The sequence below is a fragment of the Pteropus alecto genome, unplaced genomic scaffold (assembly GCF_000325575.1).
Source record: "Pteropus alecto unplaced genomic scaffold, ASM32557v1 scaffold5, whole genome shotgun sequence".
Classification (NCBI taxonomy): domain Eukaryota; kingdom Metazoa; phylum Chordata; class Mammalia; order Chiroptera; family Pteropodidae; genus Pteropus; species Pteropus alecto.
Window position 1 is genome coordinate 30524032 of NW_006441953.1, and position 27256 is coordinate 30551287.

Below are 27256 nucleotides of genomic sequence, written 5' to 3' on the forward strand. Positions count from 1 at the left end.
CTTGGCAGAGAGGCGCTGGTCAGGTGGGCAGAGGGCGCTGATGGGTCGGGGAGGTGAGGACTGAGAAGTGGCCATTTGGTGAAAGCAGGTCATTGGTGACCTCGTCCAGAGCTGCTGCGGTGGGCAGCTGCAGACGGCCCTTCTGGGGGGCTGCGGAGGGGAGCAAGGAATGGGGTGGTAGCCGGAGAAGGAGTGGTGAGGCTTTTTCCTTTTTTAAAGTTGACGAAATAGCTGTTTTTGTTTACAGTTGAGGACAGTTTAGTAAAAGTGAAAATTTAACATATCGAAGAGAGGAGAGAACTCCAGGGCATTGGTCTCGAGTTGCCTGGGAAGGAGTGGGACTCGGTGCTCAAGTGCAGGACGCGGCTTTAGCTGGTGGAATCGTCTAGATTCACAGGCCGCATGGGCACAGACGCTGTGTGATGACCGGCTGTAGGAGTCTGTGCAAGTCTTTCCTTTTTTCAGTGCATGTAGATAGGCTACTTTATTGTTTTTAACGTTGCTTCATTGTTCTTTTGTCTGAATATACACTTCTAACTGCAACATATTTATTTTTTAAAATGTAGACTTTTTTAGAGTAGTTTTACGTTCCCAGCAAAGTTGAACAGAAAGTACAGAGGTCCCTCCTGTCGCAGGCTGGGCCATCGTTGTGGTGAGCACTGCTCTGCTGGGCTGGCCGTGGGCATCAGAAAACTCCCATTGGTGAGCAGCACCCCGTTCTCAGGGAGAGGTTGGCATGGGGGACAACGGCGAGTAGCCCTGAGTGGACCGTGGGGCTCCCCTCCCCTGGCGCTCACAGCCGGCCCCACTGCTAAGGAGCTGCGTGGGACAGTGGTGCCCGGCTCTGGGGCTCTGGGGCGCTGCGCCCTGGACTGGACGTGGTCTCACGTGACCGTCTGATGGGCCACGGCCGGGACAGCGAGAGAGGAAGGAAACGGCGAGAGGAATCTCCCGAGGGTTCCGTGGACCATCGTCATGCTGGGCGTGAGGTGTCGCTTCCTCCTCAGTCCGCGGCCGTCTCCAGCAGGCCCCACGCACACGCCGGCCGGCTACCCGTCGTTGCTGTCCCGTGGGCACCCGGCAGGCACGGCCTGGACAGCCAGCCCTGCCCAGAACGAGGCCTGCGGACTGTGGGGCTCACTCACTTGGCACCTTCCCCATTCTCTGAGCTGCTGCGTCCCTGACCCTTTCTGCAAAAGCTCAGCCCTGCTGGGGGGTCCCCTCCAGCCTCTGCGTGGGGACGAGCCACGCGGGCCTTCTGTGCACTCACACAAGCGGGGGCACGTGGAAGGTCCTGGAGGGGGCCTCATGTGTGTCATCACTGCTCCCCAGGGGCCGGGGCTCAGGCTGCCCTCCCGGTGGGCCCCGTCTCCCAGTGCCAGTTCTTGGGGACCTGCCTTGCAGTAGCACCCCTCAGCACGTCTTCCGGGGCTGGAGCCCTCTCGGGGGCAGCGTGGGGTCTGCGCGAGTACCGCCCTGCGCGCAGGGGCGTGATGGCAGCTGCTGCTTCCTGGTGTTGTGGGCGCAGCCGGAGTGACGTGCGGGAAGGGACTGTGGGAACTGGAGTGAAGCCGCCACAGCAGTGGTGGGACTTGCCCCGCTTTGCGGTTACTCGCTCCGCCCCTGCGGCACGTGGCTGTGCAGAGGCTGTCCCCAGGCACTGAACGGAGTCGGGCCAGGCGGTCCCTGTGCGACCCCGCGGGAAGAATCAGCGTCTCACCTTTCCTCCCACAGGCTGGCGACCCTCCTGGCGTGGGTTCCATCCCTGTCCTCCCGTGTCACTTTCAATGAGAAGGACCCGCCGGAGAGTTTCAGGAAGGGTGGCGGCTCCCTTGGCCGTGGCCGCACAGCTCCCAGCTCACGCCTTTGCTGTGGCAGCTGCCATCGTGCGGTGTCGTCTGATGGGTCCCCAGCCTGGGTCCCCCCGGAAGGACTGCATCTCACTCATCCCGTGCCGTCACCTAGTTAGAACTCAGTACACGCTTGTCAGATAGTTGAATTCAGACATCATTCAGTTCTTCGGTGACTGTGTACCCAGGACCCGGTGTTGGGGGCGCAGCCGCCAGCAAGCCCCTTTCCCCAAATAAAAGTCCCGTATGGCACTTGCAGTCCGCTGTGGGCGTACGGCTGTAAGAGACGCTCCATGTCAGGCTTCAAGTGCTGGAGAGAAATAAAAAGCAGGGTCTCCGGGGAGGGAGGAAGGGCGGTCGTAGTGAAGGCGGGGGAGGTTCCATTTTAAATAGGGTGGTCAGGGAGGGTCTCACTGAGCAAATGACACTTAAGCAGAGATCCGAACACGACCAGGGAGGAGGGTGTTCTGGTCAAAGGCTGTGGCGGGCACAGAGGAGCTGGGGCTGGTTTTTCACATGTCTGATGGCCCCCCCAACCTATACCTGTGCCCATGGTCCCACAGTTGCTCATGCCCACTTCAGCAGTCGCCTCGTTTGGTTATCTGGGGTCTTGGGCACAGTTGGCGTCTGTGCTGTCCACATGTAGCTATTTAATTAAAATGGAAAATTTGCTTCCTCGGGCACACCAGTCACATTCCTGCGCTCAGCAGCCACGCGTGGCCAGTGGCTGCTGCATGAACAGCTCAGGTTCGTACGTCGCCACCATTGTGGAAGTTCTGCTGTTCGGCGCTGGTCCCCGTAGCTACACGGGTCTGTGACTTGGTTTTTAACCGTGTTCTTGCTGTGTGTGTGAAAGCAGCTCGAGGTGGTTGGGAAACCTACAAATCAGTAACGAGGTGTCGGAAGCCAAGGGAAGCCGGCGGAAAGAACCCGGGGGGAGGGGACGAAAGGGAGGCACGGTGGCCTGCTAGGCAGGCAGGCGTGGTGGACGGCCTGACCCGCTTCCCCGCCTGGGGCTGGGGGCCGTGGCTGCCTCGTGCGGTGTTGAGAATGTCACCTGTTTGACACTGTGACTCTAGTGCACACCTAAATATCTGGGGACAGTCAGTACAGCAGAGAGGGAGGAGCTGTGTTTTGCAGGTGTTTGTTGTGCCTGCAGCGTGGGGACGAGGGCTCCGTGGGGATTCGGAGAGCGCAGCTGCAGAGCCAAGATGTGACTGTCCGCTCTGCCCCTCCGGCCGGGCCGGTCGCTTCCCTTTCCCGAATCTTGCTTTTCTCATCTCCGGAACGGTGCGAAGGAGGCAGTGGTGCCAGTGCTCGGCACAGCCGTCTCTGCTGCCTTCTCGCTAGAATCTTCCCTGCTCATCACGTGAAGGGCAGTGGCGAGTGAATGAAGGCTAGGAAATCCCGACCTGCCCTCGAGAGCAGCCGCAGCAAAGGGAAAAGGAGAAACAAAGGGTCAGCTCCGTCCTGAGCAGTGACCGACGGTGACTTCCTCTGCGGTCCTGATGACGCAACTGAAAGCAGGCCCGTGGCCTTTCCCGGTCCAGCCGGCGCTCCACTCGGTGTTGACATAGAGGACCAGGAGCCCTGTCCACTCGGTGTTTACGTTAGGTACCAGGAACCCATTCTGTGTCCCAGCGGGCGTGACGGCCTGTTTCCTTCCGCGGCCGGGCGCGGAAGCTCCTCTGATCTGAGGAAGAAGCCTGCTGCGTTCAGCCGTGCGTGTTGGAGGCTGAGGTTGAGCTTCGGCCCCCTCAGCGGGGAGGGCAGGGACTTTCACGGTGGAGTCAGTGACAGTAGAATGATGTGAACCGAAGCAAGGAAGTGTTCAGCCTGTGTGTTGTGTCCCCCGTCTGTCCCGTTCACAGCCAGGTCGTGTTCCCGATAAACCTCACCACCTCGCTGAGTTCTCTGCAGCGTCTCTGCTCCACCTTCTGGACGGCGGCTACGTCCTTAGAATGTCACCATATCAAAAAGCTTGTTTGGGGGACTGGGGGAAAGGGGATTCACGTGGCTCCCAGTTTGGGAACACTCTCAGCGTGCTGGCACTGTCGGGGAGTCACGTGCTGTGTCTCTCTGGGAGCTCCCAGGTTTCTGTGCTCAGGTGCCTTGCCAGCCTGCCTCGGTCCTGCCCTCGGTGAGGTCGTGGTCAGCCTGGAAGGGGTGACTCAGTGCGAAATGCAGGACACTTTGTGGGAGCCTAGGACTTTGTGGGGTGTCGAGAAAGCCACAGGCAAACCCAAACCCATTCCTGCAAAGCAAGTCGTCAGCCAGCGGCTACATTTTACTAATCAACCAACTTCCCTTTCGGCAGGTGGGTATCGAACCTGTTCTGCGGAGCGAACGTTAGTGGGAGGACACAGCAGTTCGAACCGTCTCGTTCCACCTTCGGCCCCGAGGCGTGCCTGTTCTAAAACGTTTACGTGTTTTGCCTGTGGAACGTTCGGTCTCGGAGATACGAGCATTCAGTTCTCTCCTGCCTCCCGTACCGTGTGTGCACACACGCCTCACGGATTGCCACATCAGCCAGTTCCTGTTTGTGTCACGCGAGCTGGGTTTGTAGCTCAGAGTTGTTTCGATTCCAGTTTTGCTGAGTCTTTGTTGTGAGTAGTCGTGGTCGATTTCAGGATTCCCGTGAGGTCCTGTGTGTGGCAGGGTGACGTCCTCCAGGAGCGCTCCCGCCGTCTCGGGCCCACGGCAGCCCATTTTCCTGTTATTTCCCCCTTTTGCTTCTCGCCCAGGCTGTGTGCACCATGTTACTGGGAGCCGTGCGTGTTTGTGGAGTTCGCAGGTTAGGTTAGGGTTTAAGTTCCGGTAGCCTTTAGGTTTCAGATTGGGGTGTTAAACACATTTTCGACAGGAGGGGAGAGAGCAGAAGAGGTCGCGAGTGTGCGGCTCGGTCCCCCAGGCCCCGTTCTGCAGAGGCAGGAGGGACTCGCGTGAAGAAAAGGGTGAGAGGCCAGTTAGACGAGGAAAAACGCTTCCTGGATGGGCCCCTGCCCTAGCACCCGACTGACTGCTCGTCTACTCTAAGTCCGTACTCTGGAAGGAGCAGATTTCATTCCTTTTAGAAGTTCCTTTGCGAGGGTTATTTTTGAAGAAGGAGAAGTTGAGTGGCGGTCAGTTTGGGGGAGGACACAGTAAGTGGCACTCCCTTGGGCGGGTGCTAGCTGCTCTGACAAACGCGGCACAGATCACGACGCAGTGCACGTGCGCCTCCAGCTCGTGCTCCCCCCAGTTCTTTCCGTCTCGGGGCTCTGCCGGCTCCCGCCGAGGTCTCTGGGCTCCTCTGTGTCAAGCCGAGGAGGCCACGCGTGGGGCCCGTGGGTCAGGGCACCGGCAGGCACGGCACCCGCCGTTCATGCAGCCATGTGGCTGCTCCGACCCGGGGGAGGCTGGGAAACGGGACCGGTGCCCGGGACAGTGAGGGGGCGGCCTGGGGGAATGGCTGGGAGCGTGGGCCGTTTTCCAGAATCTTTTTTCTCGGTCTCCCTTCTTCATGAGAACTGAATGCCTGGAGTCGCTGAGTCGAACGCGTTGCCATCGTTTTGCCTGAATGGTAGGTAGCCCTGACACCTGCAGGATGGACTCCGTGTGGCGCGGCGCAGCGCGGGGAGCGTCTGGCCTCTCGGGCCTCCAGCTCCCGCTCTGTGCTGCGGCCGTGAACACGAGCTCCGTGCTGAGGCCCCTCTGAACCAGCAGTCTCGTCGCCACCCCTTTGCCCACGCTGCTCCCTCTGCCGGGCGAACTCCTGTTGTCCTTCGGGATTCGCCTGAAATGATGCGTCCTCCAGGAAGACTGCTCTGGGCACCCCCACCCTCCGAGCACCCTCATTTGGATGCCCCGGTCCCTGGACTGCTTTTGAGACAGCCCTGCCGCCTTCCCCACCCCACCCCACCCCCGCCCCGTCAACCTGAGTCTGGGGTGGAGGGGCAGGGCCGTGTGTTAGTCATTCTTTGTTTTCCTAGCCAATGCAGGCTCTTAGTAGAGGTTCAGTCACCTTAAGTGAATGACGGGTAGACCGTAAATCAAAAGGAAAGAGATCTGGTACACTTAACTTTTAAAATGTAAATATTTTCCTTTGCAATTATATTATTGTTCCCGATATCTCAGTGGGTCCCCCTTGTAGGGCACACCCCCGTTTGGGTTTCAGACTGTGCGTGCAACACCCACACCGGTGGTGTCTGCAAGGCTGGTACGATCTTCTGAGACATTTTTTTAAACGATAAACCCTTTTTACATATTTTCTTAAAGTTTCCCTTTGTTTAAATATATACAGGAAAATTTTGGCTTTTCGTGTTCATCATTCTATTTTTGTCCTTTCCACTTTTACACCTACTACTAATTTTTCCTCCTTGCCGTGCTCCCTTACTGACTTTCTATGAATTTTAAGCATGAAGATGTGTAACGATTCTACAGTTTGGTATCCTGCCTTTGGACTTACAGAAAACATTTCCCCCACGTAACTAAAAACTTAAACACTCACTACCGCCTTCGTGGTGCTCTGTCCTGTGAATCAGCCACTTGTCCTGATAAGGAGGTGGTTTCTGTTGCTGTGCTCTGATCACATAAGGTAACCTCTGCGCACGTCGGTGTGCGCGTCTGTGTGTCTGCACGTCGCGTGGTTTCCTGGGGGAGACTCCTAGAAGTGCCTCCTGCTTCATGGCCAGAGTCCGGACCCCTGGTCAGCTCTGACCTGCCCTGTCCCGAGATGGAGACCGTGAACCTCCAGGAACCCTCTGTTCTCGGTGTGACACCCTCAACGAGCCGAGGGGCTGCTGGACTTCGTCCCCGGGGAGGCCTCGTCCTCCCAGGTCCTTCCATCTAGGAGCACAGAGGTGCCTTGAGCTTTCTCCTCTCCTCGGCTCTGGCCCATGGGACTGGTACTGACTCAGATGCCTTTGCCTGAGATGCTCCTTTCTCCTCTGCCCCGTGTGCTCCTGTCCGATTTCTGCTCATCTCTGAGGCCCCCGCACTGCCGGCCCCTTTGAAGCCTTCCCGGGGTGCCCAGGCACGCCGCTCCGTCCCCGCTGTCCTGCAGCCTGGCTTTAGTCTTTTTTCTCATGTCTTGTTCTTACTGTGAGCCCCTCGAGGACAGAGCGTGGGGCTTTGTCATCCCTCATCCCAACTAACACCTAGTTAATGTTCTTGATTGGCCCTGGACCATTAGCAGAATGTAGCCTGCTACTGTCCATACGCTATGGAGCTGCAGGTAGGGGTGGTTTGTTTTAATCCCGGTGGGATTAAATCCTCTTGTTTAATCCACTTGGTGCCTCCGGCCAGGCATTTCCATATGAGAGAAGACAGGTCTGCTGGATTCCGGGAGCTTGGCCCAGATGCGCTGCCGAGGAGGGGCAGGGCACACTCAGGTGAGCTCCAGAAGCCACCTGGGGCAGGGGTCTGCGTGCAGCCTGGATTGACTTTTGCTTTAGTGAGTAGAATTGTTGGAGCAGTTTAAAGCAAAATCCGAAAGATTGTAATTCAGTGTTCATGGAAACTGCTGGAAAGGAGTCAATCTTCATATAGATTAAAGCGTCAGTTAAATGAGTGAAGGAAAACATTTATTAAGGAGCAAAGTTCTCAGCCCTAGCTACACAAAAGAATTCTCTGGGAAACTAAAAAAAAAAAAAAAAAGAATGACATCCAGGCCTCACCCTCGGAGATCAGTTTTCATCGGTTTGGGGTGCGACCTGGGCCTCGGGGTCTTTCAGACAGCTCTCTGGGCGACTCTAGTGTGCAGCCAGGACCGAGAACCGCCAGTGGGAGCATGGACCTAAGTCTAACCCAAGCCTTTTGGTTTACCGCGTGGCTTTCAGGCAAGGGGAATCGTAGATAAGCCCCCTGGGCGGGGGCCTGTGTCCCTGATCATCGACAGTCGTCGTCCCTCTCCTTGGCACAGTGGCTTACAAGCTGAACAAAGGCCACTGACCTGGTCACTGGGCACTGCCTCTGCCATCCAGATGAGGGAGCCGAGAGGTTCCTGTCTCACCGAAGTCACACAGCTTCTTCAGCAATGATTTGAACCCAGACCTGCCCAACGCCGAACCCCAGGTGTAGACTTGCCGCCTTAGTCCGGGCTCATCCCTGAAGCTGAAGCAGTCTCTCGTGCCTTCCTCACCTGTGGCCTCGAGCCTCAGCCACGCGTGCTCTGTCACAGTCATGGGCTGTGGCTAACTAGCAGCTCTTCTTCCCCTCTTCGGCTTAGTGTCTACTTGGAGATCAAGAAGAAATTTGTATTTTCTTCCTTAGTAAAGGCACGTTCTGTATTCAGTTACACAGGCATTTTCTCCTTATAAGAGCTGAAGCCGATGTTGGAGGCTGCATCCCTGTTTAGTGTTTCATTCCTGTATTTAAACGTTGGAGAGTGTTTGAAGGTGACTTCAAGGAGGTTGTGACGCAGAACGCTGGGTCTGAGTTGGACTCTGACTTATCAGAGGCGTACGGGCGAGTACATTTCAGGGTCAGTTAATGGGTTACCTGTAACTACAGCACCATCTGGCAGGCTTCCTGCCAGGCCCTGGGGATACAAAGGCCAATTAGGACGCCCCCACCCCCCAGTGTGGGAGGTGATATGGAAATCACTAAAGTACAAGTGCTCAGCTCTTTGTCCAAGATTCATGTGCAAGGTCTCGGGAGCCCAGGGGAGGGCCTCGGTGGAGAGGACCCCCATCCCCAGGACAGGCTCCAGAGGGAGTGGTCCGAGCTGAGCTGGCCTTTAGTGACTGACGGGGAGTGCCCCGTATGGAGTGTCACCAGTACCCATGAAGTCTCGGTGACATCCCTTCCCCGTCAGGACCTCGCTCCTCAAGGGCAACCACTGTTCTGACTCTTGCCACTGTAGATTAGTTTTGCCTTTTTTGAAATGTAGATAAATGGGGTCATCTGGCACATGCACTTTGGTTTGTGGCTGACTGCTCAGCATCGAGGTTCACCCAGGTTGTCGCTGTATGGTGGCAGCATCCACTTTATTTCGTTCTGTGTAGTTTTCAGATGCACAGATACACCTCTGTGTGCTCACTTGGAGATGGACGTATGCTTTGTTCATTTTGCGACACGTGGGGAGAATGCTCGTCGCGGCGTTCTCGCACGCGTCTGTTGGTGCACGTGTACCCAGGGCGGACCTGCCAAGTCTGCTGTAGTCGACACCGCGAAGCGGTTTCCCCAGGCGCTTGTCCCAGCCCATACTCCTGCTGGCAGCTGGAGGCATCCTGGGTGCTCTCCATCCTCTCCAGAATGTGGCGTTGTCCGTTCTTTGTTTTAGTGTTTTTTCTTTCGGTCATGCTGGGGATAGGGTGAGGGATTTACTTTGCCTTTCCCTGACGGCGAATGGTGTGATGTGCCTTTTCACGTTTTATTGGCCACTTGGAATCTTCTGTGGCGTGCCTGTCCGGGGTTGTCCCGCTGATTTGTAGGCGTACTGTATACACTCAGGGTAAGAGTCCTTTTGAGACGTGTGTGTCGCAAATACTTCTGCGCTGTGGCTTACTTTTTCATTCTTGACGTGTTTTGTTTCGTTTTCTTAATGAACAGAAGTTCTTAATTATAATGAATTCTACTTTATGGAATCTTTTCTTTTTATAGTTAGTGCCTTTTTGTCCTATTTAAGAAATTCCGTGTTACCTTCTAGAAGCTTTGTTTTGCCATTACCAGCCAGATCAGTGACCCGTCGGAATTCCTTTTCCGTATGGTGTGAGCTAGTGGTTTGTTTACTGTAACGATCATCCTTCCCACTGAACCTTTGAAATAAGTCAGGTGACCACACGTGTTTTATTATTCATTTATCTTTTTACCAATATCACTAATTTCACTGACATCCTTTTAACATGACCATAGCTACATAGTAGGTCCCGATCTCTGATAGAACAAGCCCTCCTTTGTTCTTCTTTGAGATTATTTTGGCTATTCTAGGTCCTTTTTCATTTCCACGTAAACTTTAAAATCAGTTTGGCAATCACCACAAAAAAAATCTGTGATTCCATTAAATCTGTTGGTCATTTTTTACTATATGAAGATACAACCTCTGAAAATGGTGTGTCCTTCCATTTATTTAGATTTTCTTTAATTTTCCACAGTATTTTATAGTTTGTTATGTAAAGGTCTCGTGTTTCTTTCCTCAAATTTATTCCAAGGTATTTGTTATTTTTGGATGGTTTTACAAAGGCCGTGTTGGAAATGCTTGTTGGAAATGCGGCTAATTTTCGTGTGTAGTGCTTAAATCCTGTGATCTTGCCAAATTCGGTGATTCTAGTAGTTTATTTGTGGGTGCTTTTGGATTTTCTCTGTGGAAGGCCGTGCTGTCTCTGGGTGAGTTTGGTTTCCAGTCCTCCACCTGTCACTTAGCTCTTGCCTGTCACATGGCTAGGAGCTCCCCGCCAGTGCTGGCCTGCAGGGGCGCCGGCGGGAGTCCTGTGGGAAAGCGCCCCCCATTAACTGGGATGTCTTTTCATCAGATACCTTACTTTGTGTTAAACAGCTTTGATCAGATTAAGGAAGTGCCCCTTTATTCCTAGTCTTATGATTTTTAGAAAGATCACGAATGTGTTGCATTTTATCACATGCTTTTTCTCCTGCATTGATTGATCGTTATGTGGGTTTTCTTTATTTTGTTTATGGTGCATAACATTGTGTATTTCTAATGTTGAGTAAGCTAACTTTGCATTCTTAAGATAATCCCAACTTGTTTGTGATACATCATCATTTATATTCCATTGTTGGATTTGATTTGCTAATATTTTGTTTATGATTCATAAGAGAATGGCCTGTAATTGGCCTTTCTTATACTGTCCTTGTCAGGTTTTGGTATCAAGATTATGCTGGCCTTACACATAGAATCGAGGAGTGTTCCACTTTGTTATTTTCTCAAGATTTTTCTCTGGTAGTGAAATGAACCTACCAATTTGTTAAAACTTATAGAACTATACACCAAAAAGTCAGTTTTATTGTATACGAATTTAAAAAATAATAAAAAGCCTTCACAAGGAATTTAAAAAATGTGTGTACACATACACACATACACACTCCATGTCAAATGATCCTTGAAAGGGGATCAGCAAACCCTGGTTGAATAAGTTTTTTTTTGTGAAAAATGCTCATAAGTATATTTATTGAATGACCTAACAGATTTCCTCCGGGGCAGGAGAGAGGAGTAAAAGTTTCGTTCTCTGAAAGAATTTGTGTATTTCTTAAATGTTTGGAAGAATTCATCAGTGAGCTCATCTGGACCTGAGTTTTCTTTGTGAGTTTTTTAATTATAGATGTTTTTGGAATTTTTTTTTTTTTTTGCTGATGTAAAATTATAAAATCCGAATATTGCAGGTTGAGGAGGAATTTGGAGAGATGTGGGAACATGCAGCTGCAGATCTGCAGTGAGACAGAACCCAGGTGACTGAGAAGAGAGGGTGTGGCTGCAGAAGGAGCGGGGCTTGGGCTAATTGTGTGGCCTCTTCATGAATGGTTACCCTGCGCCTTGCCTTGCCTTGCCTTGCCTTGAGCGGCTGACCTGCCAGGCCAAGGAATGTGAGTTTGACTCCTGGAGAGTGAGGAATTTGACAAGAAGTTTTAAGTAGAATAACAGATTTAAAGTGTATGGATGTCAGAACAGTGCTTCTCCAACTGGCACAAGCACCAGAGGGCCACCTGGAAGGCTCAAGGGACAGATTGTGGGCCTGCCCAGAGATTCTGATTCAGGAGGGCTGGACGGGACTCAAGATTTTGTTTCTAGCCAGTTCCCAGACGATGCTGCTTCTAGTCCAGATCCCGCACTTCGGGGTCCGTGGTGTTTGTGTTTTCATTAGTCACTCCCGTATCAGGTGCACTGGGGAGGAGCCTGGCACATCCAGGTGCTCAGTGCCACTCCTGTGCGATGTCGTTTCCCACACTTGACTGTCTTATCTTTTTTTAACTGCGAGAGTAATACATGCTTGCCTTTTTTTTTTTTTTTTTTTTAGCAATACAGAAATTTCGAAAGTAAAATTTCCCTCTTTGCCTCTCAGCACCTTCTCTCGCCAGGTGACCGTCTGCTCGGTCCTTCTGTACAGGTGCAAACATACAGACACACCGAGGGGCCGTGCACTGTGCTTCGCCATACGCCTGCCCCGAGGCCCGCCGGCTGATCTAATGATTTCTTGTGGATTTAGAACAGATCGGTTTTGTTGACCTTGAAGTTGTTAGTTGGATCTTGTCCTTTGAAAGTCCTTAACAGGGTTTGAAGTCAGGGACGGGGAGCTTAGCCTCCCCTGCTGATGGTTCTGAGGCAGGTATTTGAGCAGGGATGTAGGTGACCATGCTTGTGACTCACCCAAATACCTGCTGTCTTCCTCACAAAGCGCAGTGTGTGTGCCACATGGGAGACATCTAGGTTGTTCAGATGTGACTTTGCCTTGCTTCCCACACAGAGGAGTCTGTGGGTTTTGTGACTCGTTGGCCTGTCCCGTCATGGTGCGTGGCTCTGGGTTGCTGCAGGACGCCGATGTGGAGCGGAGCTGTGCTGAGTCCCCGGAACCAGTCATTCACGCTTTGCTGCCCAGACACCCGCCCTCCCCCTCCCTGTGACTCCTGAGGACTCAGAGCCCTGCCCGCCCCACCCCCGCCTTTCCAGCTGGTGCACCCTGCCCTGCGTCCTGCGCCTCCCAGACGGTGTGCACTGGGGCCCAGCACGGCTCCCGTCGCTTCCCTGGGACCGTGGCCCCGGCTGGCCAGGGATGTGGCAAGGGGCGCGTCGGCCTTGCCCAGCTGCGTGGTTGCCGTAGGCGCCATGTCCGTCTCTTCTGCGCTCCTGTTCATGGACAGGTTTGTGGCCACAGGCTTGCCTTTCTCGCTTTTGTAATTGGAGATGTGGCTTTTGTAATTGGAGATGTGACGGGAACAGGGTTTGACCGCGCGGGGAGGTCCTCCTGGGATTTAGCCGCACAGGGCGGGCGGGGCAAAGGTCCCTGTGCGCCGGGGAGCCCTGCGGCCGGTGCGGACAGCATGCGGGTCTGACGCTGACACGCTCCCTCGAGCTGACGGTTAGCTCTGTTTTTAGGGATCAACTTCTCAGCCACAGATGGTGGGGCTAGGACTGACCGCGGTGTCCCTCTCACTCACGTCATCTTTCCCACGGGGCAGGTGAATTTTGTCACACAGGAGGTTTGCATTCCTCAATGCTGTTTTGTTTGTCCAAGTGGGCTGGCCTTTCCCCTTGCATTTTCCGAGCAGAGTCACAGGGCCCTTGTCGTGTTTGAAGGTGTGCCAGGGTTTACACGGCCCTCCAGGAGTGAGCGCGTCAACCTTCCCGAGCCTCGGTTTCCCGTCTGGGCAGCGGTGACTGTGCTGCCCTCCTCGGAGGGCTGCGTCGCCTGGCACAGGAGGCGGCACCTGACCAGCGATCTGTAACAGGTCACAATGGTTCCGGAAATGGCCGAGAAGATACCCAGCCGTTTCCGTGGGAACCGAACGTTACGTGTTCCCACTTGTCCCTCCCCGCTTTGGAACCAGAAATTGCTACCAGTTTCTGTGAGTGCGACAGGGGGACCGAGCAGAGGCCCCAGGCATTACTGAAGTCTGAGACAGGAGTGCGCATTGTTCCGTGTGTGGGAGGAGGACGACTTCGGAGGTGTCTTTCTCAAGACTCCGAGAAGCTCTGAGAAATCCCTGCTGCGACTTCGACTTGGCGGCCGGTGGAACCTGCTCCACCAGGGCGGGAGCATCGTGTCCTTCCACCCCAGCCGCCCCTGCTCTCCGGGGACCTCGTCACTGCACATTCGTCGGTAGCGGCCTCCGATACGGGGCTCTGAGTCTCGTTCTGCGTCGCCCGGCTTTGTGTCTGGGCAACGCTCCCCAGCCTCTCCAAATCCGAGCTTCTATTTTAAATGGGCAGGAATAATTCTCATGTAATATTTATGAAAATTCCCCAAAAAAGCATGCATCGAATAAATTTGAATGTTCTCCCGCATGCCAGGAACTGTTCTAGACGCTAGAGGCACCGCAGTAGATGGAAGAGACAGAACAAGGCATCCTCATTTGATGTGTCAGTGGGTTCTGTGACTTTAAGTGAAAGGACGTGTAACAGAGCCAACTTTATACCAGGCTAACGGTTGATGTAAAGCCAGAGCTGGCTTCCCAGAGTGTCTCGGCATCTCATCAATGCAACAGGACAGTGGCATTGCTCAGAGATGTGCTGCCTTCACTCTCATGGACTTGACATTCTGGTGACGAAGACAAACAAGGCGAAGTATCTAGAGACAGGATCGAGTGCCCGCCACGGGGCCAGCGCTGCCAGCACAGCCGGGCGCTTCGAGATGCATGCGCCCAGGGCCCCCGGCCCGGCATCTCATCACCTTCGCAAATCGCTCCCGGCGTCGCCTTCTTTTGACTTCGGTGACATCCAGAAGTTAAGTTGCTGGAGTTTGGGGCTGAGCTTAACAGCCTCAGCCCCACGGCGCCCAAGAAGAAAGGGGATTGGTCTTTTGTCTATCCGATCTCTTCTCAAAAAACGGAGAGAGGGAGCTCTGGATGGAGTTTCATTACCTGTGGGTCCATGACGGCAGCCGCTGGACTTGTCCTGGGTTTCAAAAGCCGAAGAGACAGAGTTGGGCTAATGACATTAATGACAATCTTCAGGACCCCTCACACATACCTAATTTTGTGTTCATGGTCAAACATCATTTTTTTCTTAAAGAGGATTCCTCAAATGATAGAAGCTTCGAGGCCCTGCGACACCTAGATCTGGCCCCGCACACAGCGATGGGATGCTGAGGCAGCGGGGGCAATGAAATTGGGGTCACTGGGGGGACCACACAGAGCGTGGCCCAGCCAAAGGCCAGCGCTCAGCTCCGGCTTGTGGTGCAGGGACACGGCCCAGTGTGGCCAGATCTTCCCCCACTTCAGGGAGGCCAGAAACCCAGAATTTTCTGTGATTTCTTGATAATTAAAAATGTCGATTAAATATTTGAAGCAGAAAAAAACACTATAAGCAGGAAACAGAGGCTACCAGTGTGTCATCTGTGCTGGTGGCCCCTGCACACCCCTCTCCCCTGATGACTGTGCGTTATCGCGCTCAGTTCTCACGATGGCCCAGGAGGAAGCTCGCATCACCCTATTTACAGATGCGGGACACGAGGCCCAGTTGCTGCTTCTCTGGAGGGGCAGAGCCGGGGCGGAGTGGCGGGCCAGGCCCTCGGTGGCAGAGCCGGGGCGGAGCGGCGGGCCAGGCCCTTGGTGGCCCCCCCCCCCATGCGTTTCTTCTTAGCTGGGGACAGGTACTGCGCCTACCTCGAGGTTTTCTTGGAGCAGAGAAGTACTCGAGCTGGAACAGGGTGGCCACGGCAGTGTGGGGGCAGAACGGGTCAGCCAGTGGCCTCCTGGTCATCGTCACCATTTTATTGTCCTTTCACGTTCCTCGCAGCGGGAGTAGGACGGGAACTTGGCTGCACCGCCTGTTAGCCACAGCGCTGGCCGTGTTCCCCTGGGGGTAGCAGCCGCACAGTCTTCGTTTGCTTCGGAGGGAGCTGGAGGGACTCGCAGGCCACGTCTGGCGGAGCAGGCTCCGCGCATTCAGCAGCACTGGCCTGGGGAAGCCCGGGAGGGCCGGGCTTAGGGTCCTCACGGCTGATCTCGAGAACTTACTATCCTCCAAGCCATTTTCCTGGGGACACTGCCACTAATCTCACACTGCCACCGTTCTCCAGGGGCAGGCGCTCAGCAGAGCCGTCGAGTGCGTGTAAACCAGCTGGGCTGAGAGGGCGGAGCGGCCGGCGCCTTCCCGGGGGGATGCCTTCACGGCTGCGGCGGTCCCCACAGCCCCCTGCCCAGCGGTCCCCGCAGCAGCCACGTCGAGGCGCACACGGCACGATGATGGCTATCCAGCTCACGCAGCCGGATAAGCATGTATTTTCAGTTGTCTCTTCCAAAGGCCTTCATTTTTGAAACAGTAGCGCGTCACCGAACATTTTCATTGTCTGCAGCTTTTCACTTGCTGAAACACTTGCCACCCAGCCCAGGGGGGCTCCCAAACTCACCACCGAGTGCCGCGAGGCCCGCACGGAAAAATCGGGCACTGTTTTGGGGTTAGATGAAGCCTTAACAATTTGAAAGATGGACGTGGGAGTGGTGTAAATGCATTTTATTTTTCATTGGCAGAAATTCCTAATTTAGCAACAGATTCTTAATTTATTGACCCTTTCCAGTCGGGGATACATTTGCATGGTTCAAAAATCTGAAAAGTACAACAGAGTATGTGGTGACAAGTTTCCTTTCTTTCCTGTGCCTTTGGCCACCCAGTAACCCGTCCCAGAAGCAGTGAACACTGTCACTTTGCACCTTGCAGAGGTGGCCTACGAGCCGGTACAGATGTGGCATCGCAGGGCCTGCTTTCCACAGCTGTGTGCCTGCTCTGTCCTTGACCATGGGCCAGAGTCCTTCCGAAAAGTGCCCTGGCCCTTCTTAATGCTGCGAGTGACTGTGTCACGAACCCTGGGGTCGTTTTCACTCTTTCTATGACATTTCACAAAAATTTTACTTAAGCTGACATGTTTCAACTTGATAATATACACATTTCAGTGCTCAGTAGTCACATGTGGCTAGTGGTACCCGCATTGGGCTGCACAGGTCTGAACCTCTTGTCAGAAGGTGACGGGTGTTCAGATCTCCAGGTTTCATGTTTTCCTCAGTCACCTTAAGCCGTCCTTTGCCTCTTTTCAGGTGTCATTCTCCTCTATACTTTCTGCCTCTGGGGGCGCCCGGGACAGGCCTTTGACAGTAAAGATCCTGGTAACTGGGGAGCTTAGCTCAGAATCCATGTAAACTCATCCTGGACTGTTTTGGGTGGGGACTGGGTGTCCCTGACTGATCGTACTCCTATGCCTGATGACACTGTTGACTTGTGACAGGGCACTCCGCAGCACACCTGTGAGCCTCTGGCTTCACGGGAAAGCTGTCAGGCAGACACTAACACAGTTATTTTTAACATCACTTTGTCATTGGTGTTGACGTAAGACACGTCCAAACCTAGAGCGTTTCTGTGAGTTCGAGCCAAACTGACGACACGTGCCAGGAGGAAGATCTCAGATGCGCCCAGAACGGCCGCTTTGCGGCTCTTTCCTATGTTTGGAATGAAGGAGGGAACGGAAGGAAGACGGCAGGAAGGTTGGAGAGAGCCAGGTGAGGGTAACGAACAAGATCACCTGTGCTCTCGAGGGTGGTTCCGCCTGTTTCCAAGGCGAGTTCCTCTCTGGGCACTGAAACCGTGGCCCCGGCTGCTAAGGCAAAGAAGGCGAGGCTGTCGTCAAGGAAGTCACGTGCAGGGCGGTGACTCCGCCAGGACGTGCCCAGGTGGGGATTTACGGTCAGGTCCCCTGTGAGCTTGCTTCCTTTCCGTCCTCGGACTTCTCAGATTTATCAGGAGCCCCGCTTTCGTCCACATGGGTGTCCCATATCTTTTCCTCTGAGTCGTTAACCTATTGAGACGAAAATAACTATTTCGCAAGCCCTGGGGTAACTGCAATGAAACCCTGAGCCCTTGTGCCCGCCCCGGGCTGCCGCCTCCCTCAGGCTGCTCAGGTCAGTCTTCTCCTCCTCGCTGGGTGTGGCTTCTCCGCTGTCACTGCAAAACGAGTCTAGAATACGGATGGGCGCTATCGACAGGGTCCTGGAGTGACCAGCAGCTACAGGGCCACTTCCCTCGGCCACCATTCTGGTCGGCCTCACCTCTCCCCTCAGATTCTCCAGCCTCCACCTGAGCGCTGGCCCCACCGAAGGCTCCAGCCTAAGGACTGTCACCCTGTGCTCTCTGGCGCCCTCAAGTCCCTTAGTGGAGAAACGCCCAGAAGGTGACAGTGATCCGAGCACGTGTGCAGGTGCTAGGCCAGGCCTGAGGGCCGTCCAGAGCACTGTGGCGAGGCACGCACGTCTCCTCTTTCGGGGGACCGAAAGGAACAGTATGTGGCGGGCGCGGACCGGTGGCGGCCCTGGAAGGGGCTTGGGGCGAGCGAGGCCTTGCAGAGCGCTGGGCAGGTGCCGCGGAGTCTGAGGGCCAGGGCTTGGTGGGCCGTGGACCCGTGCCTCAGCGACAGCCGTGGGAAGCGGGGGCCACGTACACGCGTGCAGGACGGGCCGCCTGTCAGGCAGGGTGTGTGGGGCCCTAAGTCCGAGGAGGAGGACTGGAGTGGGGCCGGACCCCGGCCAGACCGGACGACAGCTTCGAAGTTTGCCCGAGGAGAGGCTGACGGCGTCTGGGTACCGCAGCCGGCCTCCGATGCCGATGCCGTTCAGTGTGGCGGAGGCCTCGGAGGACGTTCCCGGAACGAATGAGGCGGGGGGCTGCCGGGAGCATCTCCCCCGGCAGATGCTAGCCTTTCCAGAGAAGTGGGCGTCGTTTCGTCCTTGGAAGAGTCTTCAAGTGCTTCCTCTGCGGCCATCACTCACATCCCCTCCTGGCGGCTGCGGGAGGGTAGATCTGAGGGGACATCATGGCAGAAGGGGGCTCGCCAGCAGTGAAGCTGTGTCCCTCTCCTGTGCGTGTGTGCGTGCGTGTGTGTGTGCGTGCGTGCGTGCGCGTGCGCGCCTCAGTGCTGCCCTTGGAGGTGGCCCATTCCACTGGCCTCAGGCGGGTGGGGTGAGGTCCTGTCCTGCCCCTTATTGGTCTGCACCTGTCCCCCCGCCGCCCACATACGGTGGCTGCTGCATTTGCCAGCAAACATGTATTGAGCAGTTGCTGCAGGCCGAATAGAATTCCAGGCAACCCCATGCCAGGGGAGAAGGTGTGGGAAGAGAGGGGATGGGGCACACCCAACAAGCACGAAGAGGCATGGCGAACCCTGGGATTAGCCGCGGCGGCAGCCCAGGCCCGGGCGCTGGGCCGGCGGTAGGTAGCAGTCAGGGAAGGCTTTGCGCAGTAAGTCCCGAGTTTCTGCAGAACTCGGGGCCAGTGTGGGGACTTAATGGAAGCTGGCGGCGCGACAGGTGAATTTGGAATAGTTAGTAAAACAGGAAGCTTAAATGGATCCGTCTCGTTTTTGCCCCCAGTGAAGAAGCAGAGATGGCGCTGTGGCTTCGCTTTCCCCAGCCCTCCCAGAGGGCGAGACGTCTGAGGGCCCAGGGTTGGGCCGATGCAGGTGACAGCAGGAGTGCTCCATGGCCACCGCGCCTCTGGGCTCCCTGGGACTGGCTGCACCATGTGTGCAGTCATAAAGGGTGCCCCGAGGGCAGAAAGACAGCACAGGTTTTAAAGGGACGGGTCAGAGCTGGGGCTTGCCCCGCACCGTCCTTGTCCTCGCCCTGCACGTGGCTCCAGAGTGGGGTTTGGTCACCTAATGGGCAGAGGCAGGTCCTGGGCGCCACCTGGGCCCAGCAGCCAGCTCCATGCAAGGCTTCTGATGACCTGCTTCCCGGAAGGGGGGCAAGGGGCCGGAGCCTTTCGCTGGCTGGCTCCCTGCTCGCGATGGAACTGGGCACCCCAGGTGACACTGACAGCTGAAGCTGGGGAGAGTCCTTTCCACTGAGAGGCCCTGGTCACTCGTGACTTCAGCTTCTTATCCACAGAAATAACATATCCAAAAACACCGTTTCAGAACCTTTCAAACGTCATGGCTTATCATGGGTAGATTAAGCTCTTGTGCTAAAAGTAAGTATGAAACTTCGATTTCTGATAAGTTTTATCTGCACTACGTTTGTACAAACTCATGTAGCCCTAGCCATGGATGGAGAAGCCAAGCGTTCAGTTCCTCTTGGTTCTCCCGCTGGCCCGGTCTCAGCGAATCGCACCCCGGTTCCTCAGCCTCCCACGTCACACATCTGGGTGTCAGTCGCCCAGACTTACCTTCCCATACCCCGCACCCAGTTGCTACTGTGCGGTTCTCTACTCCGTGCCTCACCCCTCTGGACCCGCAGCGTCTCCCATCGCCCTGCAGAGTCAGGTCAGGGTTCGTCAGGAGCTGTAGCCCTCCGGGCCCCTCCCCTTCCTGGGTGCCTTTGTTTTCCTCACCTTTCGTCCTTTGCACCCAGTTCCCTTCCTCAGAGGCGGCGACTCTTTAGCAAAAACGTACAGCGTTAGTGAACCAAGTTCTGGGTGCCGAAGTTTTAGCCTGGTGTTAGTGCACGAGTCTTCTACCGATGGCTGAATCTTGGGAGTTAAACACGTGGGGCCTGGAGACAGCGCCAAGTTCATTTCTTAAAACTGTAAGTAGAAATTGCCCTGGGCTACGAAATCATTTCTGAAATGGATTCCATTATCATCACAACAGAAAAGGAAGAATGCAGTGGAACTATTGTTTCCTTTTTTGAAAGATTTTTTAAAACTATTTTGATGTAATTTCAAATTTATTGAGAACTTGCAAGAAAAATTGAAGGCACTCCCATATGCCCTTTACCCAGATTCACCAGCCCTTTACATTATTCTGTGAGTGTGGTAGGTACACGTGCTGTATAAGTAGTAGGTTGTTGTGTTTTTTTCTTTGAAGCATCGGAAGAATCAGTTGCAGATGTCAGGCCCTCTCCCCCCGGATGTCTCAGATACTGTTTCCTTCCATAACCGTAATGCAGTTACCAAGATGGGGAAATTTACCATTAATCCAGTGCTGTTTTCTGATCCACGCTGTATACGCAGATTTCGTCAGTTGTCCCAATAATCTTCCATATGGCTTTCCCCATGGTCCAGGATCCCCCGCTGCATTTAATCGACAGATCTCTTCAGTCTTTTAAGTTCTTCAGCCTCTCTTGGTCTTTCGTGACACTGACCTTTTTAGAGTCTGGATCCATTATTTCAGTTTGGGTGTTTCAGTCTGCGTTTCCTGTTCCCTCGGGGTTAGCTTCAGGTGACGCATTTTTGGGGAGCTGCCAACAATGTGCCATGTGCTGTCTCTCCTGACGCTGGGATGCCAGCTTTGAGCACTTGGCTAAGGAGGTTTCGCCACGGTAAATGTAACTATTTTTGCCTTTGTAATTAACAAGTAATTGTGGGGGATACTTTCAAACTCTGTAAACATCGCGTTCCTCATCCAGCTCTCACCGATGAGGGTTCGCGTCCCTGAGCATTTCCTGACCTTCAGTCTTTCCGTACTTCTTAGGTGGCATTCTGAAGTTTTCCTTCCTCTTCCAGTTATTGCTGTTCATTTCTTTGTATCCAGATGGGCTCTGCATCTCCTCTTTATTTAGTGGATTACAGTCCCTCGTTCTCATTCATTTCTCTAATAAAGTTGTTCCAGATTCAGCCAATGGGAGACCTTTCAAGCTGGCAGCTGTTCCCCCCCAGACACAGTGTTGCCAGAAGATCCTGCAAGCTCATCTTGTACTTTCCTCTGCACCCCGGAAACCGTTTGTTTTTAACGAATACATCAATGCAGTGCATTCCAAAGCGCAGTTTACTTTGTCTTGCCATTTGGGATTTATTCGTGTTATTTGGGGTATTTGTTTACATGTCGTTGGGAGAGAAGACCCCACGACTGTCTCACGGGTGGCTTTTTAAAAATGATACCGGGAGACTCTTTATAAACAGATAATATAAATTTACCTTACAGATCGTTTAAACTGAGGCAGAGGTTACGTACTAAAGCAGCTGTTATTCCTTAAGCACTGATCGTGCAATTTTAATTCACATACAGACCCTTGTTAAACCTAGGGAAACCGAGGCTCAGAGAGGTTGATACACTGGTCAGAGTCACACAGCTAGTGAGAGGTTTCAGTTCTGCTGGGTCTGACTTCAAAGTTCACTTTTCCTGATAAGGTTGTTACGATGCCCTTACTCTAAATGGTACAATCCGTACATGTGACAGTTGAATAACAAAAAGCTTATTTGTGGTTCGAGGTCGTTCGCCTGCCGCATAATTCTGTGTGTGTATGAAATTCCGTCTGGAGGGTTTAAGTGTGTGGCTCATCACCTTGTTCTCTCGCAGGGAGTCTGCTCGTTTTCACTAGAGAGCGGCTCGGCTGTCCTAGTGTTTCTGTCAACACCTAGAAGTTCCCTAACCCTTTTATTTTCTTCCTATAGGAATTTGCTTGCTAGAAAACAAAATGCAAGACTTGACAAACAAAATGACTTGGGATGGAAGTTATTTGGAAAATTACCACTCCGAGAGAATGCTCAGAAAGATTCAAAGAAAATTCAAAAGGTATACAAGATAAAAAATGCAGAAATATGCTCTATAGCATATATTTATGAACCTTGCAAAAATGACTATTACTGAGGCTTTGAAACTGGAAAATTTTGTGTTAATTTGCATGCCAAGTTCCTAAAATTTAAGTCTGTCTTCAGAATGTCAATGACTTTAACCTTTTTCATTTCTTAGAGTTTATAACATGCACATAGGAGTGTTCGGTTGAGAGACTGGGCTTTGTTTAGATATTTATAATTTGATTGAGTCATTTTTTTCCAGTAATAGTTATAAGTATATGTATTGCCACTGTTTATTATTTGTGTTTGATAGTAAAGCATGCTCCCTCTCTGGTCCCATGGGTCTCCTGGAACTTCATCTTTCCGGTGCTGCTTTGGCCAGGAGTTCCAGGGCCATCCTTCACCCCGGCTGTAGCGGCCCCCTGCCCCGGCTGGCTCTGAAGCTGCCCACCCGTCTGTGGGGGAGGGGACGGGTTCAGGGGCAGGCCAGGCCTGTGGTATCTCATCACCCCTGGCTCCCGGTGCAGGTTGGATGCCAGCAGCTGGAGGCATGAGCTCGCCACGTCCAGGAGGGACTCCCGCACGGACACAGCCAGGCAGCCCCGCCTGTCAGCACCTGCGTCCTCTCCTGGGCCGAGTCCCAGCAGCCTGCTGTTTGCCCAGTACTGTGACACTGCCCCCCAGCAGCCGTGCCCCTCCACCTGTGTCATGCTCACCGATAATTGTCTAGCGAGCGCTTCAGGATCCACTCGGCGCCGTCCTCACGCTCGGCGCTGGGGTTAGAGCAATGGCACCCACGCTCGAGAGCACCCCTCTGTGAGGACGCGATTGCCGTGCTCAGGGAGGGTGCGGGGCCCGCCGGGCGAGGCCGCACAGAGGACTGCCTGGGAAGGAAGGCGTGAGGGCGGGTTTGTCGTGACGGCTGCAGCGAGGGCCGAGTGGTGACTGGGGACCGGTTGTCAGGGAGTCAGCACTTGGGTTTCTGGTTCATTTAAAACTTGTAACAACCTTATGAAGAAGATACTGTTATTGTCCTCAGTTTCCCAACGAAGCATTGAGGTGGGCTGAGTGATTGGTACAGCTGGTGAGTGGCAGAGCTGGAGTGCAGCCCCGGGCAGTCACCCCCGCATGGTGCCCTGCCTCTCTGCAGGAAGGCGCCACCCACACAGCCTGTGCGACGTGATGGGACGAGGTGGGAGGGGACGGGACAAGAGGGGACAGGATGGGACGAGACAAGACAGGACGGGATGGGCTGGGACGGGCTGGGACAGGATGGGACTTGATGGGCTGGGCCAGGCCGGGACAGGATGGGACTGGACGGGCCGGGCCGGGCCGGGACAGGATGGGACGGGGCTGGACAGGCCAGGACAGAATGCGACAGGATGGGACGGGACTGGAGGGGACAGGATGGGACGGGACGAGACAGGCCGGGACTGGACGGGACGGGGACGGGACTGACCCTATCTCAAACCTGAGGGCTCTGGGGAGCCCCTGGAGGGTTTACTTCAGGGAGCGTTGGGCCACCCCAGCAGGAGTGCGTCTGGACTAGCCCAGGTGAGGGATGGTGCTCAGTGCGGGGCGGCCATGGGTGCAGAGGGTGGCTCCTCTGAGGGCTAAACACGTTCGATACGGGGGTGCAGTGTGTGGGGCGAGGCAGTGAGCACACGCTGGGGTCTGGCCTGGACAGCGAGGGGGATTGGCACCTACGTCATTTTTTATGCCTTGGCAGATTAAATTTGTTTTGAATGTTGTGTCGTGCTCCCTGTAGCAGTTGTTAGGACCCAGGAGACTCACAAAGTAAGTCAGTGTTAGAATTTGTTTTCATAGATCGCTACATTTTAAACTTGAGTCACTTATTGTATAGGCTTATTAAAATAGCATAAAATTAAAATATGATGAGTTTGTTTGCAAAATTTAGCTGTAAATTTCTTAGAAAATTAAGTTGCCAAGCAGTTAAAATTTTAAAAAATTTTTTTAAAATTCACACCTTCACAAAAGTTAGTATCGTACTAAATAGATTTTCCTGGCTCTTAATATCACGTGTATCATGTTTGAATTTTTCTTTGCTATCTTTTTTGTACCATTTTTTTTTTAAGGTCTACATGGATTATGTTCTAGAACTTGAAGGATTTTTGTGAACTGAAATGACTAGGTCAGCTAATTACGTGGTAACACGACACCGCAGAGGAGAGGAACATCTGGCTTCAGCCATCAATAATAAAAGATGTCATTGTACCTGCTCGAGTCACCCGACCCTGCCGGCTCCTGCTGCCTGTGCTTAGTGTCTCTGACCCTCTGCTTCTCGTTCCACCCTCCCTCCCCCAAGCTGGCAAGGCCCGCGAGGGATCCAGGGCCAGGGCCCTGCTCCTGGGCCCCAGGCTGGAGCTGGCTGCTGTCACAGACGTCAGGTCATGCACTTTAGAGAGCACAGGGCTGGGGCCTGAGTGCCTAGATTTGTGACCCCAATGGCGATGACAGCTCTGGTTAGGGCTAAAGCGTATATAAGATGTGTAGGCATCTGTCATTCTTTCCCTTTCCCTTTGGAATAGTAAGTTAAGTCTTTAAACCATAGCGATTTAAGAACATGGACTGTGGAGTCGTCACACTGCCAGGGTTTGTATCCCAGCTCTGCCACAACCTGGCTGTGTGACTTTGGGCGAATTACTTAACCTTTCTGAGCCTCATTTTTCTCCTCTCTGGAATTTGGAGACTGGCAGCGCCTACCTCTGAGGCGAGGACTGAGCGAGCGCATACTCGCCCTGTGCTCAGAACAGTGCTGAATGTCCGAAGTGCAGGAAGGTGTTTGTTGTCGTTTCTTTCCTGTGGCGGGTCCACCTCAATGACAGGAAACGAGACCGTGGGAGGCCACGGGCCCGAGCCTGCCACAGGCTGCGTCGTTTGCTTGTTCAGCAGATACCGTGCCACGCTGGGGCCGGTCTCGTGCTGGGCACCGGGAGCACAAGGGTGGTCGGGTCGACATGCCTCAGGGAGCCTGCGGTTGGGCTGAGGGGACCGGTGTGCACACGTGCCAGGACCTTCGGACTTGCAGGCTCGGCTGCGATTGCCGGCTTCGCCTCTCATCTGTGACTTCAGTCTCCTCATCTGCAGTGGGCATTGTGATTCTCACGCCCTGGATTCTTAGAAATTAAGAGATGATGCACGGGAGAGATTTCTGCCCAGTGTATAGCGCCGCACGTGGCCTGGAGTTGGTCCTCAAGCAGTGGCCGTGGTGACTTCAGTTAATAAACAGACCTGGTGAGTGGCCCAGGTGCCGTCTGTGGTTTTCTCAGGGCCCCCCGGGTTCCCTCTGACTTCGTTCTAACTGGGTTGGTTTCCCTTGGCTCGAGCCTTGTATTAGACACGGCTGCCATTTTTAGCAAATGTCGAAACGTTATTTGCAGTGATCTTTTCAAATTTCATAACGTTTTGAAATGTAAGTAATTTTCTATCGGTTTACATTATGATTTCAGAGAGATTTTCTTAATAGGGGAAATAGAAACGGCCACGGATGGCCGTGAGAATCACACTGACGGTGGCTCTCGCGTGTGGTTCCCGGGCGGATGTCGTTATCACCTGGGCGTCTGTTGGAAACACCTGGCAGCAGGCCTCGCCCGACACGCTGGACAAACGCCGGGGCTGGGGCACAGCAGGCTGTGTCCTGACACGTGCTCCTGCTAAGCCGAGCGCACGGAAATGTCAGAACCACTGCGTGTGAGACAGGATGCTGGGTATGGAGGGAAACGCGCCGTCCTTGCCGCGGGGGTCAGTGCGGGCCGGGCGCGGCACGTCCGCATCCGGCAGCTGCTGGCGGACCGGAGACGCTCCTGAGAGCAGGCGGGAGACTGTCGTTGGAGAGGGCCGTCCTCAGGCCTGCCGTTGCTGGGTGGCCCATCGTGGGGCCGTGGCCGCCCCGGCACGGGCAGCGAGGCCTCAGAAGTGTAGTCCTTTGCCCCGTGAATGGAGAGGAACCTTCTTCCTTGGGTTCCGTGGGCCCCTTGTTCGTTCCACAAGTCCGAGTCACCGTGTGGACCCACCCTGAGATTCTAATGAAGGGCAAGACTTACGTGGGCCCTGCCTTTGCTGGAATTTACCGTGGATCGGGGAGAGACAGATTTAAACACGTGACCCTACAGGTAACTGCAGCTGTGACGAGCCGTGAGGAGCAGTGGCGTGCAGCCATCCTAGAGACGTTTCTGCACCACTGAGCCCATTTCCCTGAAATCAGATTTTTCCAGTGACTGCCAGTCGCCAGGTCTGACGGTCATTCCTCAATCCTTGTCTCAGTCAGCCTCTCCTCTGCTCAGTGACCTTGGCTTCCAGGTCACCACACCCGTTCAGCTTCCTTTGCCGGGTGTCCCCTAAATATCAGGGTGCTGCTTGGGCGCTTCTCTGTGGTCACCCTCTAGACCTCAGGTGGACTCGAGTTTTAAACATCATGCCTGCGCGGATGACCCCGACATGTATCTCCAGCCCAGGCCTCGTCTCTGCTCCAGCCTTCGGATGCAGCTGCCCACTGGACAGCGCCGCCCGCAGGTCCGACCAGCACTTCCTGTTCAACAAGTTCAGGGCTAAACTTTATTTTCTCTTTTTCCCGTCTCTTGGACCTGTTCCCTTTGCGTCTTTCCCCGTTTGGGTAAATGACCGACTTAGCCCTCTTTTTCTGGTCTAAAACTTTAGACTCGTTTTTTTCTCACATCCCCTTTCCAGTCTGACAAGTCTTTTGTTTATGTTTAAGCTCTGCATCTGAATCTGATGTGCAGTCTTGTTTGAGAAACAGTGACTTGCTGGGAAATCCTGTGAATCCGTGTAGATGAAATCATACCAAAGCGGTCTTACCGGTAGAGCCTGGCATGAAATGCTTATGGCTTAATGGTCCACCGAGTTACTGGGAAATAGAGAGTGTATTTTTAAAGATAAATGAGCAATACTTACTTCCTGGTTATATTCGTTTGTAGACGGTGTATAAGATAGTAGCAAATTAAGGAAAGAAAACAGAGTCTTATTGTGCATTTTGATATTTTTCCTTTGAGTAATTTTTCTATGTACTTCGTTTTAATTTTTTTCAAAGAAAAAAACACTTAAAAAGTAAAAGCAAATCTTTGTAATTTGAGGAGGTGTCGGAGGGGCTCAGGGCTGCGAACATTTGGGGATGCTTCAGAACACAGTGTGACTTCTAGACAAAACGCTTTGTGCACAGGTTTGAGAAGTTGGCACTATTGTCTAGAAATGGGGTGGAGAAGAAAGTTTAGGCCCTGGTCGGGCTCCGAGGCAGCTGCCGATGATGGCGAGGAGAGCCGCAGAAAGGACAGGCTTTTGTGTT

At 53.8% G+C, this 27256-nt stretch overlaps 1 protein-coding gene across 2 annotated transcripts in view; it reads left to right on the forward strand.

The window, feature by feature from the left end:
• Nucleotides 1-27256, forward strand: part of TBC1D14 (TBC1 domain family member 14) — an 83739-nt gene that overhangs the window by 15854 nt on the left and 40629 nt on the right. Inside the window, exons 1-2 of one of the 2 annotated variants that reach the window (XM_025051708.1) lie at nt 12592-12641; nt 21814-21934. In XM_025051708.1, the coding sequence (XP_024907476.1) occupies nt 12607-12641; nt 21814-21934 (156 nt within the window). In that variant the 5' untranslated portion in view covers nt 12592-12606. Of the gene's footprint in view, nt 1-12591; nt 12642-21813; nt 21935-27256 lie in introns of those variants that run through there. The other variant, XM_015594945.2, reaches the window with a different exon arrangement.